This window comes from Pistacia vera, unplaced genomic scaffold, assembly GCF_008641045.1.
Source record: "Pistacia vera cultivar Batoury unplaced genomic scaffold, PisVer_v2 Contig190, whole genome shotgun sequence".
Taxonomy (NCBI): Eukaryota; Viridiplantae; Streptophyta; class Magnoliopsida; order Sapindales; family Anacardiaceae; genus Pistacia; species Pistacia vera.
In genome coordinates this window covers 557,558-571,596 of record NW_022195991.1, presented here as the reverse complement: position 1 = coordinate 571,596, position 14,039 = coordinate 557,558, and the positions used below count along the sequence as shown (strand labels likewise).

At 36.0% G+C, this 14,039-nt stretch overlaps 2 protein-coding genes across 3 annotated transcripts; one reads left to right on the top strand and one right to left on the bottom strand.

Annotated features, from left to right (window-relative positions):
* Window positions 1-395: 395 nt before the first annotated feature.
* LOC116127300 lies at window positions 396-6,864 on the top strand. The gene is made up of 9 exons (XM_031412960.1): window positions 396-509; window positions 990-1,927; window positions 1,997-2,169; window positions 2,267-2,393; window positions 3,854-3,889; window positions 5,185-5,251; window positions 5,447-6,384; window positions 6,454-6,626; window positions 6,724-6,864. Exons 2-9 carry the CDS (start codon window positions 1,046-1,048, stop codon window positions 6,854-6,856), a joined length of 2,529 nt encoding a protein of 842 aa, XP_031268820.1. The 5' UTR covers window positions 396-509; window positions 990-1,045; the 3' UTR covers window positions 6,857-6,864.
* A 399-nt stretch (window positions 6,865-7,263) lies between these two features.
* Window positions 7,264-13,207, bottom strand: LOC116127413 (nuclear transport factor 2). 2 transcript variants are annotated; one of them, XM_031413061.1, is made up of 9 exons: window positions 12,800-13,207; window positions 10,825-10,959; window positions 9,852-10,161; window positions 9,344-9,600; window positions 8,672-8,885; window positions 8,277-8,398; window positions 8,127-8,195; window positions 7,831-7,912; window positions 7,264-7,740 (listed from the first exon to the last, which is right to left on the bottom strand). In XM_031413061.1, the coding sequence occupies exons 1-9, from the start codon at window positions 12,827-12,829 to the stop codon at window positions 7,607-7,609; spliced, it is 1,353 nt and encodes a 450-aa protein (XP_031268921.1). In that variant the 5' UTR covers window positions 12,830-13,207; the 3' UTR covers window positions 7,264-7,606. The 2 variants fall into 2 exon arrangements, with proteins under 2 accessions (XP_031268921.1, XP_031268922.1); XM_031413062.1 differs by lacking the exon at window positions 12,800-13,207 and adding an exon at window positions 11,081-11,087.
* Between the last annotated feature and the right edge of the window lie 832 nt (window positions 13,208-14,039).

The window sequence follows — 14,039 nt, the reverse complement described above, 5'->3', positions numbered from 1 at the left end:
CAATTTGAAAACAGAAGATTTTTGCTACGTGTAGGGTTTGAAGAAGAAGTAAGACCTGTAAAAGAAAACGTGTCCAAAGAATAAATCCATTTCATTGAACGTTTACTAATCTCCCAGTCTGCCTGACAACTCCAACAACAGCCAACACAAAATGCTATTTCTCAGTACAAAGTAGCTAGAAGTAGCTTGTTGTGTTGTATTTGTATTTGTATATGCTTTTACACATTTGTTTAACATGGACTTTCAAAGTGGGGTTTCCTTCATGGGGCCTTTTACAGCTAATACTAGACAACAAAGTTGATATTTTTTTCCCCCCCATTACATCAAACCTCTTTCCACCACATGTTTTTGGAAAGCAAAGACGAATCTTTTTTCATCACTTGAAAGAACCTCCTCATTCTTTCATATTAAAAAAGACGATTCTCCAGATTTATAACTTCACTGGGCAAAAAGCTCTCTCTTTAATTATTGGCATAAGAGGTGACTCTTTGATTTGCATCTCAGAAAGGGTAAGCTCTCTTTCTCGTTTGTGTATGCTCGTGTTTTCTACAACTTTTAGCAGTTGAGTTTTGCTGTCGAATGTGAGTCTTGAGGAATATGTCATCTTTATTGAGACCTTTTTCCTTTCATGTCTATCCCTTCTGTGTTGGGAAAACCTTGCATCTATTTTAATGTGCATTCCATTATTTGGCAATGGCTTTAATTAGAGAGTAAAAGTTAAATGTAGTCGATGTTGGCTGGCTGGTTAATCTTGGAGGATTATCTCTACCCTTCTGTTTTACCTGGCGTTGGCGGTACATGGACGAATTAATCTTATGCATAATTAGAATTAGGACTCTAATGATAGGCTATTTGTATTCAACAAATTAGCTTTATGTAACAATAAGACGAATTTTGACTAGTTAAAAATATCCTAAATAGTACTTAAAAACAAACAACACATTTCTGTTGCTCACCAACTGTATTAATTTTTTATTTTCTTTTCACAGATTTTGACAACCAGAAACAAATAGTCATTACAAAAGCCATAATCAAAGAAACAAAGATGTTGCTAAGGAGCTCATCAACACCAGTACTTGGCTCTCTCATTTCTTCATTTTCAGAGACTCCTACCAAAACCGTCAATAACAACGTCAACAATCACCATGAATCCAAGAAACAGTGCCACCTCCCACCCGTTATTCCCCATACCAACCACCATAACCACGACAACAAATTACTCCCACATGGGACTCGTAATCTGCCTTCTGTCTCTTGCAATTCTTCTCCTATATCTCCCGCAGTTACTGACCATTTATCTGATTCCCATAAGGGATTTCGTCGAGTTCGGTCTGATGGAAACTTGGAAGGGCTAGCCTATGCTTGTTGCACCGATGAAGAACTCAATAATACAAACCAAAACCAACAACCCCAGATGTTTTCAGGGAGAAGCAAGTGCTTGATGTTGGAAACAATACCTTCTTTTTCATACTCTACTATGAGAGGCAGGCGTGAAGATGAAGAAGATGAAAGTGATATAGAATATGAGGAGGAGGCAGAGGAAGAGGAAGAGGACGAAGAGTTTTTTGAGAGAAATATTGGAAAGGATAGAAAGAGGGTCATGGCTATGGGAGGAAGTGAGTTTAGTTTCGAGAATGAGATGGGGAGTATGGTTCTTAGTGAGGAGGCCAAAGCTATGGATAAATTGTGGAATACGAGTTTTGCAAGGGAAAACGAGGTTATTGGTCAACAAATGTATCTTGCCATGGGACTTGGCATTGGTGGGGGAGGTGGTGGAGTCGGCGGCGGCGGCGGCGGTGACTTTTATGCAGGGTCCGGCGGGGAAGGTGGGGATAATGGCAGGGTTGAGGAACATTATAGGAGGATGGTAGAGGAAAATCCAGGAAACCCTTTATTCTTGAGAAATTACGCTCAATTTCTGTATCAGGTGAGTCCCATTCCCTCCATTAAACAATGAATTGGTTGTGTTTGTAGACTTATGCGTGATTTTTGACAGAGTAAGAAAGACCTTGGGATGGCAGAGGAGTACTACTCTCGTGCAATTCTAGCAGATCCTGGGGACGGTGATATTCTGTCACAATATGCTAAGTTGGTGTGGGAGCATCATGGTGATGAGAATAGAGCTTCTAGCTATTTTGAAAGAGCAATCCAAGCTTCTCCTCATGATAGGTATATGTTTAGCGTTTTAGCATAATGGTTATTCATTCCAGTTTCTTTTAGCTTTAATTAATTTACTGATGGAAGACTCAAATTTCTTGTATTTTAGCAATGTGCAAGCGTCGTATGCTAATTTTCTATGGGAAACAGAAGAAGATGACGATGGATGTAACGTACTAAAAGATCTGGATACCGTGGGTAAGCGACTTCACGGAGGAGCTTTAGCTTCTGCAAATGTTTAACTGGATCTATAGAATTTACTTATTTATTTATTTATAATGAAATAGAGCCTAGAGGGAGAGGGAAATCTTGCTGTAAGGTTCAGCGGTCAATCTATTTATTTAATGTCATAAATCAACCAAAATAAACTATTGGTTACCTGTATATATAGTTATTTTACCAGATGGGTGTTGTTGATTAATCAAATTGAATACACACCACTGTTTCGGAATTTGTTATCAAACAAAGCAAACAATTGAATGTTTAGTATGATAACAGGAAGGCAGAACTCAATGAGATGACTTCAACTTGTGAAGAAAAGAACTGCTTTAAATCATTCAGTTGAGCTTACTTTAAAATTTACAGCATTTAAAAAATCTAATAGGTGATGTTGGGGGAGGAAGCAGGTCCATTCACCAATCAAGTTCAATCAGAAATATTCTACCTTGAAAAGACTACAAAATTTGGCAGCAGATTGCAGTATAGCCTCCATATTATATAAACTTGTCTAGGACACACTTCTCTAAATGCGTTGACTAAGAAAACATAAAAACACAAAAGCTGATAAAAGAAAATAATTTCATGCTGAACAACCATAAACCACTACAACAGAAACATTCAGATTATCAATTTCAAATCTCAATAAGCTCATTCCTAACTGCACAACTATCAGCTTTTAAAAACATTTTCTTTTTCCAGTATGTTTGTTTGCATGAATTGGCTAGTTCATTGCCTACAAGCCAAATGACAAATGAACGTGCAGAGATTGACCAAAACAAACATAATTGGCAATCGAGCGAAATCATCTCAAGCTTTAACCTTTATGAACTTGAAAACTGCCCAGAAAAATAAATTTACATAAAAAAAGCATATCAAATGCATGTAGATTACGAAGAACATCAATCAATTTGAGTAAATAAAAGTAATGAACACTGACAAAAATCAACATTAACCCATGATCCGCGGTAATCGAACCCATCAACCAAAAAAAGAACTCAACAAAAATAAATTAGCCCCACAAATCACAATTGAATTAGCAAAAAAGATCAAAACTTTAGAATCCAAATGTGATACCTTGAGGCCAATTGGGAAGTGGAGAAGGCAAGGAGAAGGTTTCAGGTTGTGGAGGGGATAAATCGGGGAGTGTCTTCCAATAAAAGCATTGGCAACCAAACATGTTCTTGCCTGAAAACGTTCCAACTCTCTAAGATGATCTCAAATTTTCGATTTTGTTATCATGTTGCCTGTTACACTTTTCTAGCTGGGAATCTTATTCCACACTTCCGTAGATGAAATCTCACATTTTGTGGGACCATCTTCCAAATGTTTTCACTTTTTTTCTTGCTTTTTCAAGACAATTATTCTTAAGGGTTCTTTATTTAATAATAAATAAATAATAAATCTTTCTTTTCATATGAAATGTGATTTTTTCACTACTTCTTTATCTAATACTTTTAATCAATATAATCTTTGACAGATAATTCACTTCACCGTGTTATTGGATTCCCTTCAGGTTTGGGACAATAGCTCTTTGGTCCACAGATTCTGAAAAGTGATTCATCCAGATGTTTCCAAATAGTGACACGTTCATACAAGGCTTACTCTTTTGAAGAACCACATCACTGGCCCAATCCCTCCCAATCAGTCTTCGCTTCCCGTTTTAGTTAACCAAATAAATCCAAGGCCATCGTTATTTTAAATAAAAGAACGAACTTTTTTACTGGCGATTGGGCTAAAGAAGACATTGGGTACTCTATACTCATAGCATGCAGAAAAGGTATTTTGGATCCTTCAGGAAGAAAATGACCCCATGTTTCACGGAAGAACTCTTTATAAAAATTCCCACACGGTTGAAGTCTTACCTTTGGGGCATAATCTAATCCATTTCTACTTCATTTTTATTTGGGAAAATTGGATCTTCCTAATCATATAAATTCATTCATTCATTCATTATTTTGTGAAGAATGTATGTGCACCTCGGCCGTTAAACCCACCTCCAGAAGTAGACAATATTGCTGAAACGTATATGATGATTGATATACATGTTGTTTGCTCTGATGATTGTGGAGTCGGTGGATGACCAATTTGAAAACAGAAGATTTTTGCTACGTGTAGGGTTTGAAGAAGAAGTAAGACCTGTAAAAGAAAACGTGTCCAAAGAATAAATCCATTTCATTGAACGTTTACTAATCTCCCAGTCTGCCTGACAACTCCAACAACAGCCAACACAAAATGCTATTTCTCAGTACAAAGTAGCTAGAAGTAGCTTGTTGTGTTGTATTTGTATTTGTATATGCTTTTACACATTTGTTTAACATGGACTTTCAAAGTGGGGTTTCCTTCATGGGGCCTTTTACAGCTAATACTAGACAACAAAGTTGATATTTTTTTCCCCCCCATTACATCAAACCTCTTTCCACCACATGTTTTTGGAAAGCAAAGACGAATCTTTTTTCATCACTTGAAAGAACCTCCTCATTCTTTCATATTAAAAAAGACGATTCTCCAGATTTATAACTTCACTGGGCAAAAAGCTCTCTCTTTAATTATTGGCATAAGAGGTGACTCTTTGATTTGCATCTCAGAAAGGGTAAGCTCTCTTTCTCGTTTGTGTATGCTCGTGTTTTCTACAACTTTTAGCAGTAGAGTTTTGCTGTCGAATGTGAGTCTTGAGGAATATGTCATCTTTATTGAGACCTTTTTCCTTTCATGTCTGTCCCTTCTGTGTTGGGAAAACCTTGCATCTATTTTAATGTGCATTCCATTATTTGGCAATGGCTTTAATTAGAGAGTAAAAGTTAAATGTAGTTGATGTTGGCTGGCTGGTTAATCTTGGAGGATTATCTCTACCCTTCTGTTTTACCTGGCGTTGGCGGTACATGGACGAATTAATCTTATGCATAATTAGAATTAGGACTCTAATGATAGGCTATTTGTATTCAACAAATTAGCTTTATGTAACAATAAGACGAATTTTGACTAGTTAAAAATATCCTAAATAGTACTTAAAAACAAACAACACATTTCTGTTGCTCACCAACTGTATTAATTTTTTATTTTCTTTTCACAGATTTTGACAACCAGAAACAAATAGTCATTACAAAAGCCATAATCAAAGAAACAAAGATGTTGCTAAGGAGCTCATCAACACCAGTTCTTGGCTCTCTCATTTCTTCATTTTCAGAGACTCCTACCAAAACCGTCAATAACAACGTCAACAATCACCATGAATCCAAGAACCAGTGCCACCTCCCACCCGTTATTCCCCATACCAACCACCATAACCACGACAACAAATTACTCCCACATGGGACTCGTAATCTGCCTTCTGTCTCTTGCAACTCTTCTCCTATATCTCCCGCAGTTACTGATCATTTATCTGATTCCCATAAGGGATTTCGTCGAGTTCGGTCTGATGGAAACTTGGAAGGGCTAGCCTATGCTTGTTGCACCGATGAAGAACTCAATAATACAAACCAAAACCAACAACCCCAGATGTTTTCAGGGAGAAGCAAGTGCTTGATGTTGGAAACAATACCTTCTTTTTCATACTCTACTATGAGAGGCAGGCGTGAAGATGAAGAAGATGAAAGTGATATAGAATATGAGGAGGAGGCAGAGGAAGAGGAAGAGGACGAAGAGTTTTTTGAGAGAAATATTGGAAAGGATAGAAAGAGGGTCATGGCTATGGGAGGAAGTGAGTTTAGTTTCGAGAATGAGATGGGGAGTATGGCTCTTAGTGAGGAGGCCAAAGCTATGGATAAATTGTGGAATACGAGTTTTGCAGGGGAAAACGAGGTTATTGGTCAACAAATGTATCTTGCCATGGGAATTGGCATTGGTGGGGGAGGTGGTGGAGTCGGCGGCAGCGGCGGCGGTGACTTTTATGCAGGGTCCGGCGGGGAAGGTGGGGATAATGGCAGGGTTGAGGAACATTATAGGAGGATGGTAGAGGAAAATCCAGGAAACCCTTTATTCTTGAGAAATTACGCTCAATTTCTGTATCAGGTGAGTCCCATTCCCTCCATTAAACAATGAATTGGTTGTGTTTGTAGACTTATGCGTGATTTTTGACAGAGTAAGAAAGACCTTGGGATGGCAGAGGAGTACTACTCTCGTGCAATTCTAGCAGATCCTGGGGACGGTGATATTCTGTCACAATATGCTAAGTTGGTGTGGGAGCATCATGGTGATGAAGATAGAGCTTCTAGCTATTTTGAAAGAGCAATCCAAGCTTCTCCTCATGATAGGTATATGTTTAGCGTTTTAGCATAATGGATATTCATTCCAGTTTCTTTTAGCTTTAATTAATTTACTGATGGAAGACTCAAATTTCTTGTATTTTAGCAATGTGCAAGCGTCGTATGCTAATTTTCTATGGGAAACAGAAGAAGATGACGATGGATGTAACGTACTAAAAGATCTGGATACCGTGGGTAAGCGACTTCACGGAGGAGCTTTAGCTTCTGCAAATGTTTAACTGGATCTATAGAGTTTGCTTATTTATATAATGAAACGGAGTTGGAGCCTAGAGGGAGAGGGAAACCTTGCTGTCAGGTTCAGCGGTCAATCTATTTATTTAATGTCATAAATCAACCAAAATAAACTATTGGTTAACTGTATATATAGTTATTTTACCAGATGGGTATTGTTGATTAATCAAATTGCATACACACCACTGTTTCGGAATTTGTTATCAATAATATAATTTATTGGTTCACATTTATAAACCTTTTTTATGGAATAACCTATCTTTTAAGAGTTGGAACTTGGAAGACAAAATCACCCCATTTAACACCGGCTCAAGTTCAACTGATATTGATGGTAGGGCAATGAACTAGCATCACAAAAACGACACAGAATATGGACATGCAAGAAAAGCTGATATACCAAAATAGCCCATCACATTCCTCGCGAAACAAGACTCACAATGTCCCAAAATTATCCCACTTGAATATGCATGATAAAAACCATTCAAGGGGAGATTAAACATATTCTGTAACAACAGAAGAATAGAAACAGAGAAAAGAAAAGTCCCTCCACACTTGCATCACAAAATGGTACACCCCATAAAGTTACAAATATATTTCTCCTAAACCAAAGAAAACGGTAAACCACAATTCAGCAAACCTCAGCCACCCTCAGATCAAAAAATTTATGCGGAATACCTATAACGATTTTGCTACTCATATTTGGTCTCCTAGCATCCATGCTTTCTTTGTGAACCTCACTAATAGAAACCATTGCCTCTCAGTCTGTTGTAGTCGCCACCATCTTGGGTACTTCCCCTACCCAAACCACGACCACCAAAGCGCCCACCCCTAGTGGTCTCTGTTTGGTAACTGCTTCTGCCTCTTCCCCTTCCTGATCAATCACATTTGGATGGCAATTCAAAAAATAAATAAAAATTCTGGCCACTCTAGAGTATGAAAAGAGAAATAACAATGTACATACTTCCTCCTCGAGAAGTACTGCTGCTGTTTGGTCTTCGCTCCTCAATGTATATTTGCCTTCCTGCCAAGTGTATAGGAGATGCCTACAGAAAGCACACAAATAAGTCAGGCAAGTATAAACTGCAGAATCCACCAATAGAATATAGATTTCCAGCAGATTGTTATGAGTAATTTACTACACCAGATGACTTATATCAATTATTTGAGACTCCATGTGGCCTAGCACACATACAAATATCATGATATGCTCCTGTTTGCAGCATAAAGAAATGAAATTTCATAAAGACTAAAACAAACCTGGATTGCATTTTGAACACCAGAAATGTCTTCAAACTCCACAAAAGCATAGCAGACACCAACAACATCCTGTGTGGAATAACTGTTAAATTAGCTTCTTTGAATATGACATAAAGAGACAGAAATTTTGTGTGATGGAAAGGAACACACCTTGCGGTTTCTAACAAACACACCATCGGGCTTGATTCTGCCAAAGTTCTTAAACTCCTGCTCAATTTCACCAGCAGAAATAGTAGAAGGCAAGTTCCTCACATAGACAGATTTTACTTCACCTGAAAGGATGAATATTCTAGAATCAATAAAACTCTCCTAAGCAAAAACATCAAAACTCTAATCACATGAATTCAACAATTTAGAGCCTCTGTCTCAGGGAGACGGCAAATTTATAAAAACTAATTATTAGCAATAAGATTGTCTTTTAAATTTATCAGTCAGAGAAAACATATGAAACTATCATGTGCAATGACTTGCATCAAATAGTTGATGATCCATATCAACAAAATTTATCATATCAAGAACTGCATCTTTTGCGAAGAATATGTTACCTTCTTCTAGGGAAAAGCTTTCATCTGCTGTGTCAAATCCAGATTCAGGCACATTTGACAAAGCTCCAGATTCAGGCGCATAGGATGATGCATAATTTGACTGCTGGGATACAGGCTGTGGTGTGTGATCCCAGTCTGATGTAGTCGGGGCACTCTTGGTAAAGGATGGTTGAGTAGCAACTGATGATGCATACTGATTCCTAGCTACTCGCAACTACCATATTTTCACCATAAAAAACAAACGATCATAATTAGTACTACTAGTACCACCTAAAATAGTTTTCAGCAATTAATCAGAGCAAAAATTATGGATCCCACCTTCCCATGCTAATTATATTCATGTAAACTATTACAAGACTTGTATCTTCACTCACTTTCATGCATGAACCATGATCATGACCCCACTAAGAATAGTTAATCTATCTCTAGATATGGCTATACTTTCCCACTCACAACCCTCCCTCACGCGCATAAACTTGTTGTCATCATAATTTGATGGATACTTTTTCTCTCAAATAATGGATAAAAGTAGTTGACAATGTTTTGGTTTTGTTAGTACAAACTATTTGAAGATACATTTAGAGGTAAATGCCTAAATGCATGCATAGACACCTGAGAACTCATTTCTACACACAAAGAGGATGAAAGAAAGAGAGCAGAAACTGTGCATACTATGGAAGCGTAAGTTTTCTTTGCCATCTCGCCCACAGATTCATCAACAGCAGCAACAGGAGGCGCCTGCACATTATTCAAATCAGTTTGGTACAAAGCAGGAGCTTCTTCCACAGGAGTTTCCTCCACAACAATTTCAGCTTCAAGGTCTTCATGCTCCTGAGGCTCTGGGAGATTGTACTGGTCAACTGGCTCATCTTCTATATGAACTGAATTCACATATTCCCTAGCCTCTTCTTCCAAATCATAATTGGAAACTGTAAAACCCAATAAGTCAGAACAACCACAATAAAACTTGATTCTCTTAATTCTTAAAACATGATTTTGGGTAACTAGTTGTCAATAGAGGACAATTTGAAAAGTTATTCAAACAAAAGAAACAAAAGTTACACTGTATGATTGACAAAAATCTATCAGCTTAGTTAAAAAGTTAAAAGAAGTATCATAGATCCTTTAATATCAGACATAGAAACTATTTGATTCCAGTAACAGATTTCCATATTAGTACCTGGTTGTTCAGGAAGAGGGCTAGAAGCATCTACTTGAGCGTCAAATTTGCTTTCGGACAGTGCAGGAGCTGGATGCTGGTAAATTGTTTCCTCATCAATGAACTGAAAGATATCATTGAGAACAAAGTAACCTTTCTCCTGAGGAGCAAGGAAAAAGGTCTGCACAAATTTCCTTCTGCCACTGAAATCTTTAGTTTTGACAGAACCTGTAACCATTACCATAACTCCACCATTCCAAGAACCAAGAGAATTGATCGTCTTGATCTCAATCGCAGTGAAATTTAGTGACATCACAAGGGCATGAATTTGCTGCAGAAAATGATAAAAGGAAGACTTACTGATAAGAAAACTAACAGAAAAACCTATATACATTGCTCAAGGAACAATATAATTCAAGTAATAGAGAGAAAGAATCCAAACAATCTGGCAGGTTGAAATTTAATGCAACATGTAAAGATGACAGTGTAAGAAAAAGGAGAACAGCATTCACAAGTCTGAACTCACATTCCAAGAAAATTATATCAACTAGAATCATAAGTCTTTATTTTCACTGACTGATAAATTCCACAAGAGCAACAAGTAAAATATATATGATATATTCTCTATTGTATGCACAAAATTTGATGACTTGGAAAACTATACAATTTCATGTTTCTTTTTTCATATTTTCCCACCACTGCCAGAATCAGACACTAATTATATACCAAATGAGCATAAATTTGATAATAAAGGATGCAGGTCAAACAATTGAATAACAAGTTTTGACCATTCACAGAAATTAATATATAAAGTCACGGTGTGTAACACGTAACACCAACATTCCTATTTAAGAACCATGTAATAATCAAGAAGTAAACAACCAAAGCCACCAGCTATTTACCAAAGAAATACAAAGAAGAAATGGGAGCACATAAAGAACCATTCTTACATATTAAAATATAAACAAAAAAACATATAATAACAAATATTTACCAGCATTGCAGAAGCAGAGTCAGTAGAATCTCCGTCAATCCGAATCATGGTGCTGGTATCGGAATAGAACTGGTGAACCAGATCAGGCTGTTGCTGAAGTACCTGATAGTATTGCCCCACAAAGTAAGAGCCAACCTGTTTAACATTCCAAACAGCCATTAACAACAACACAAAAAAAAACAAAAACAAAAAAAAAACTTTTCGTATACATCTATGAAGAAAGAGAGGAGATGCAGTTGGTTATCGATTGAATGACCTGGATTGGTCCTGGTGAAGTAGCCATATTAGTTAGTTGAGAACAAAAGTAGCATGCAGTGAAAAGAATCCAAGAGGAATCCCTTTAAACCCTCTTGAGGTAATGATCGGTCACAGATCCACTGAGAGATTGAGTGCTCAAAAACCCTAATCTGAAAACTAGGGTTTATGAGTAAAAGTATATTAATGTTTCTGTTTCTTTAAAAAAAAAAAAAAAAAACTATTGAATGAAACAAAGCAGGTGAAGAAAGAGGAGTTGGAGATTTCAAAGAGAAATAAAGAAGGGAGTGAATGGTTGAGGGATAGAATGAGCGGGGTGCTGAAACGAGAAAGGGTTTTAAAGAGAGGAGGAAGAATTAAAAAGAGAAGGGGTTAGGATACAGATCTGTGTGTGTTTTGATTGGCAAATAATAATTACTTAGTTAACAGGGGATTACCGCACTAAATCCTAGCTGTCCATTAGGAGGTCTATTTTTGAAAAGAAAAGAAAAAACAACAGTCCAATCTGTAAATTACCAAACTCTCATGGGCGGCAGTGGACTGAATTTGGGTCTTGAGTTTGTCTCTTTAACCATTTCAGGATTTCTCATCTTTTTATTTTTTTTTTTTTCAATTTTTTGTTTTTTTTTAATAAGATTCTCTGAGTCTGAGAGAAAATCGGTGATGCATGAAAAAGACACTTGATGCCCTAAGTAGGAACCGAAAGTTGATGACCAAAATAAGAAGGGAGATCGACATTTTCCCACCCAAGGTTTGGCACACTTCCCCACTTATGAATTTTCAAAATGATACTTTTTCACCTATTGTTATGTTCTATTAACAAAAACCGTTACTATTTAATCGTAAAGATGAAAATACCCTTTATTATTTGATTTAATAAATTTTTTATTATGTTATGTCATATTAACAGAGTCAATTACCAATATATCCACCCTTAAATACGAAATTATTAATATGTGCTTAATTGTATATGAAAATATAAATTACCAATTTGTTCCTCTATTTTTTAATTAAAAATAATGTTTTAAATCAATGAAGTTACAACTAGATTTTTTAAAATTTGAAACCTTTAAAATTACCAATTTATTACCCGATTTATCCCTGTAGTTGCTACAACGCATTTATATTTAATTTTTGTCAATTTAAATCCAAATAAAACTAAGTATCAACATTACTATATTCTTAAATAAAAATCCAGATTGTAAACTTACTGTGCATATATATAAGTAATTTTGTCAATTCAAACTCAATAAAAATAGGGAATTCAATACAAAGAAAGAAGCTTTTCCACTTTCTCATTCATTTCTTAAAATCCAAAAAGTTTTGTTTTCACCCTCTCGCTTTCTAACTCCTTGAAGCTTGATTTTCCTTTGCTTTCTACATCTTCAAAACCTTCTTCACAATCCTTTGCTCTTCCACCAAGAAAACTTGAATTTGATGTATTATTTTCAGCCGAAGTTACCATCTTCAGTACCTTTGCAACTACCTCAGGAGGCTATTCTCCATTTAACTTAGTGTCAACGAAATGTTTCACCTTATCTTCACCGAGTTTTGGAGTTGTTTAAAACAATCCAGAATTGCACAAAAATCAGCTTGAATGAAGCTTACACATATATGGATTTGTTATCTATAAGTATAGAGAATAACAAAATAGAAAAAATATGTATGTTCCAAAACAAGATANAAGAGAGAGATGCAGTTGGTTATTCGATTGAATGACCTGGATTGGTCCTGGATATGAAGTAGCCATATTAGTTAGTTGAGAACAAAAGCTAGCATGCAGTGAAAAGAATCCAAGAGGAATCCCTTTAAACCCTCTTGAGGTAATGATCGGTCACAGATCCACTGAGAGATTGAGTGCTTCAAAAACCCTAATCTGAAAACTAGGGTTTATGAGTAAAAGCTTATATTAATGTTTACTGTTTCTTTTAAAAAAAACTATTGAATGAAACAAAGCAGGTGAAGAAAGAGGAGTTTGGAGATTTCAAAGAGAAATAAAGAAGGAGTGAATGGTTGAGGGATAGAATGAGCGGGGTGCTGAAACGAGAAAGGGTTTTAAAGAGAGGAGAAGAATTAAAAAGAAACAAAGAAAGAAGGGGTTAGGAATTAGGATACAGATCTGTGTGTGTTTTGATTGGCAAATAATAATTACTTAGTTAACAGGGGATTACCGCACTAAATCCTAGCTGTCCATTAGGAGGTCTATTTTTGGAAAAGAAAAGAAAAAACAACAGTCCAATCTGTAAATTACCAAACTCTCAATGGGCGGCAGTGGACTGAATTTTGGGCTTTGAGTTTGTCTCTTTTAACCATTTCAGGATTTCTCATCTTTTATTTTTTATTTTTTATAAGATTCTCTGAGTCTGAGAGAAAATCGGTGATGCATGAAAAAGAGACTTGATGCCCTAAGTAGGAACCGAAAGTTGATGACCAAAATGAGGAGGGAGAACGATATTTTCCCACCCAAAGATTTTGCAAAACTACACTTTCCCACTCATGAAGTTTCAAAATGACACTTTTTCATCCACCATAAGTTTCAAAATGACACTTTTCACCCACCATTATGTTCTGTTAACAAAATCCATTACTATTTGATTGTAAAGATGAAAGTACCTTTTATTATTTAATTTAATATTTTTTTATTATTTTATGTCATGTTAACAAAGTCAACTACCAGTATATCCACTCTTAAATACGAAATATTAATATGCCCTTAATTGTATATGAAAATATAAATTACCAATTTATCCCTCTATTTTTTAATTAAAAATAATGTTTTAATTCAATAAGGTTACAACTAGATTTTTAAAAATTTGAAACCTTTAAAATTACCAATTTATCCCTGTACTTGCTACAACGCATTTATATTTAAATTTTGTCAATTTAAATCCAAATAAAACTAAGTATCAACATTATTATATTCTTAAATAAAAATCCATATTGTAAAATTACGGTGCATA

Excerpts from the sequence above, each read along its gene's own strand:
- LOC116127300 (XM_031412960.1), top strand. The coding sequence starts at position 1,046 with ATGTTGCTAAGGAGCTCATCAACACCAGTACTTGGCTCTCTCATTTCT. Across the intron at positions 3,890-5,184 it reads TGTTATTGGATTCCCTTCAG|TTGATGTTGGCTGGCTGGTT; the intron begins GTTTGGGACAAT and ends AGTTAAATGTAG. Across the intron at positions 5,252-5,446 it reads TGTTTTACCTGGCGTTGGCG|ATTTTGACAACCAGAAACAA; the intron begins GTACATGGACGA and ends TTCTTTTCACAG.
- LOC116127413 (XM_031413061.1), bottom strand. The coding sequence starts at position 12,829 with ATGGCTACTTCATATCCAGGACCAATCCAG. Across the intron at positions 7,913-8,126 it reads GTGTTCAAAATGCAATCCAG|GCATCTCCTATACACTTGGC; the intron begins GTTTGTTTTAGT and ends TGCTTTCTGTAG. Across the intron at positions 7,741-7,830 it reads CAGTACTTCTCGAGGAGGAA|GAAGGGGAAGAGGCAGAAGC; the intron begins GTATGTACATTG and ends GTGATTGATCAG.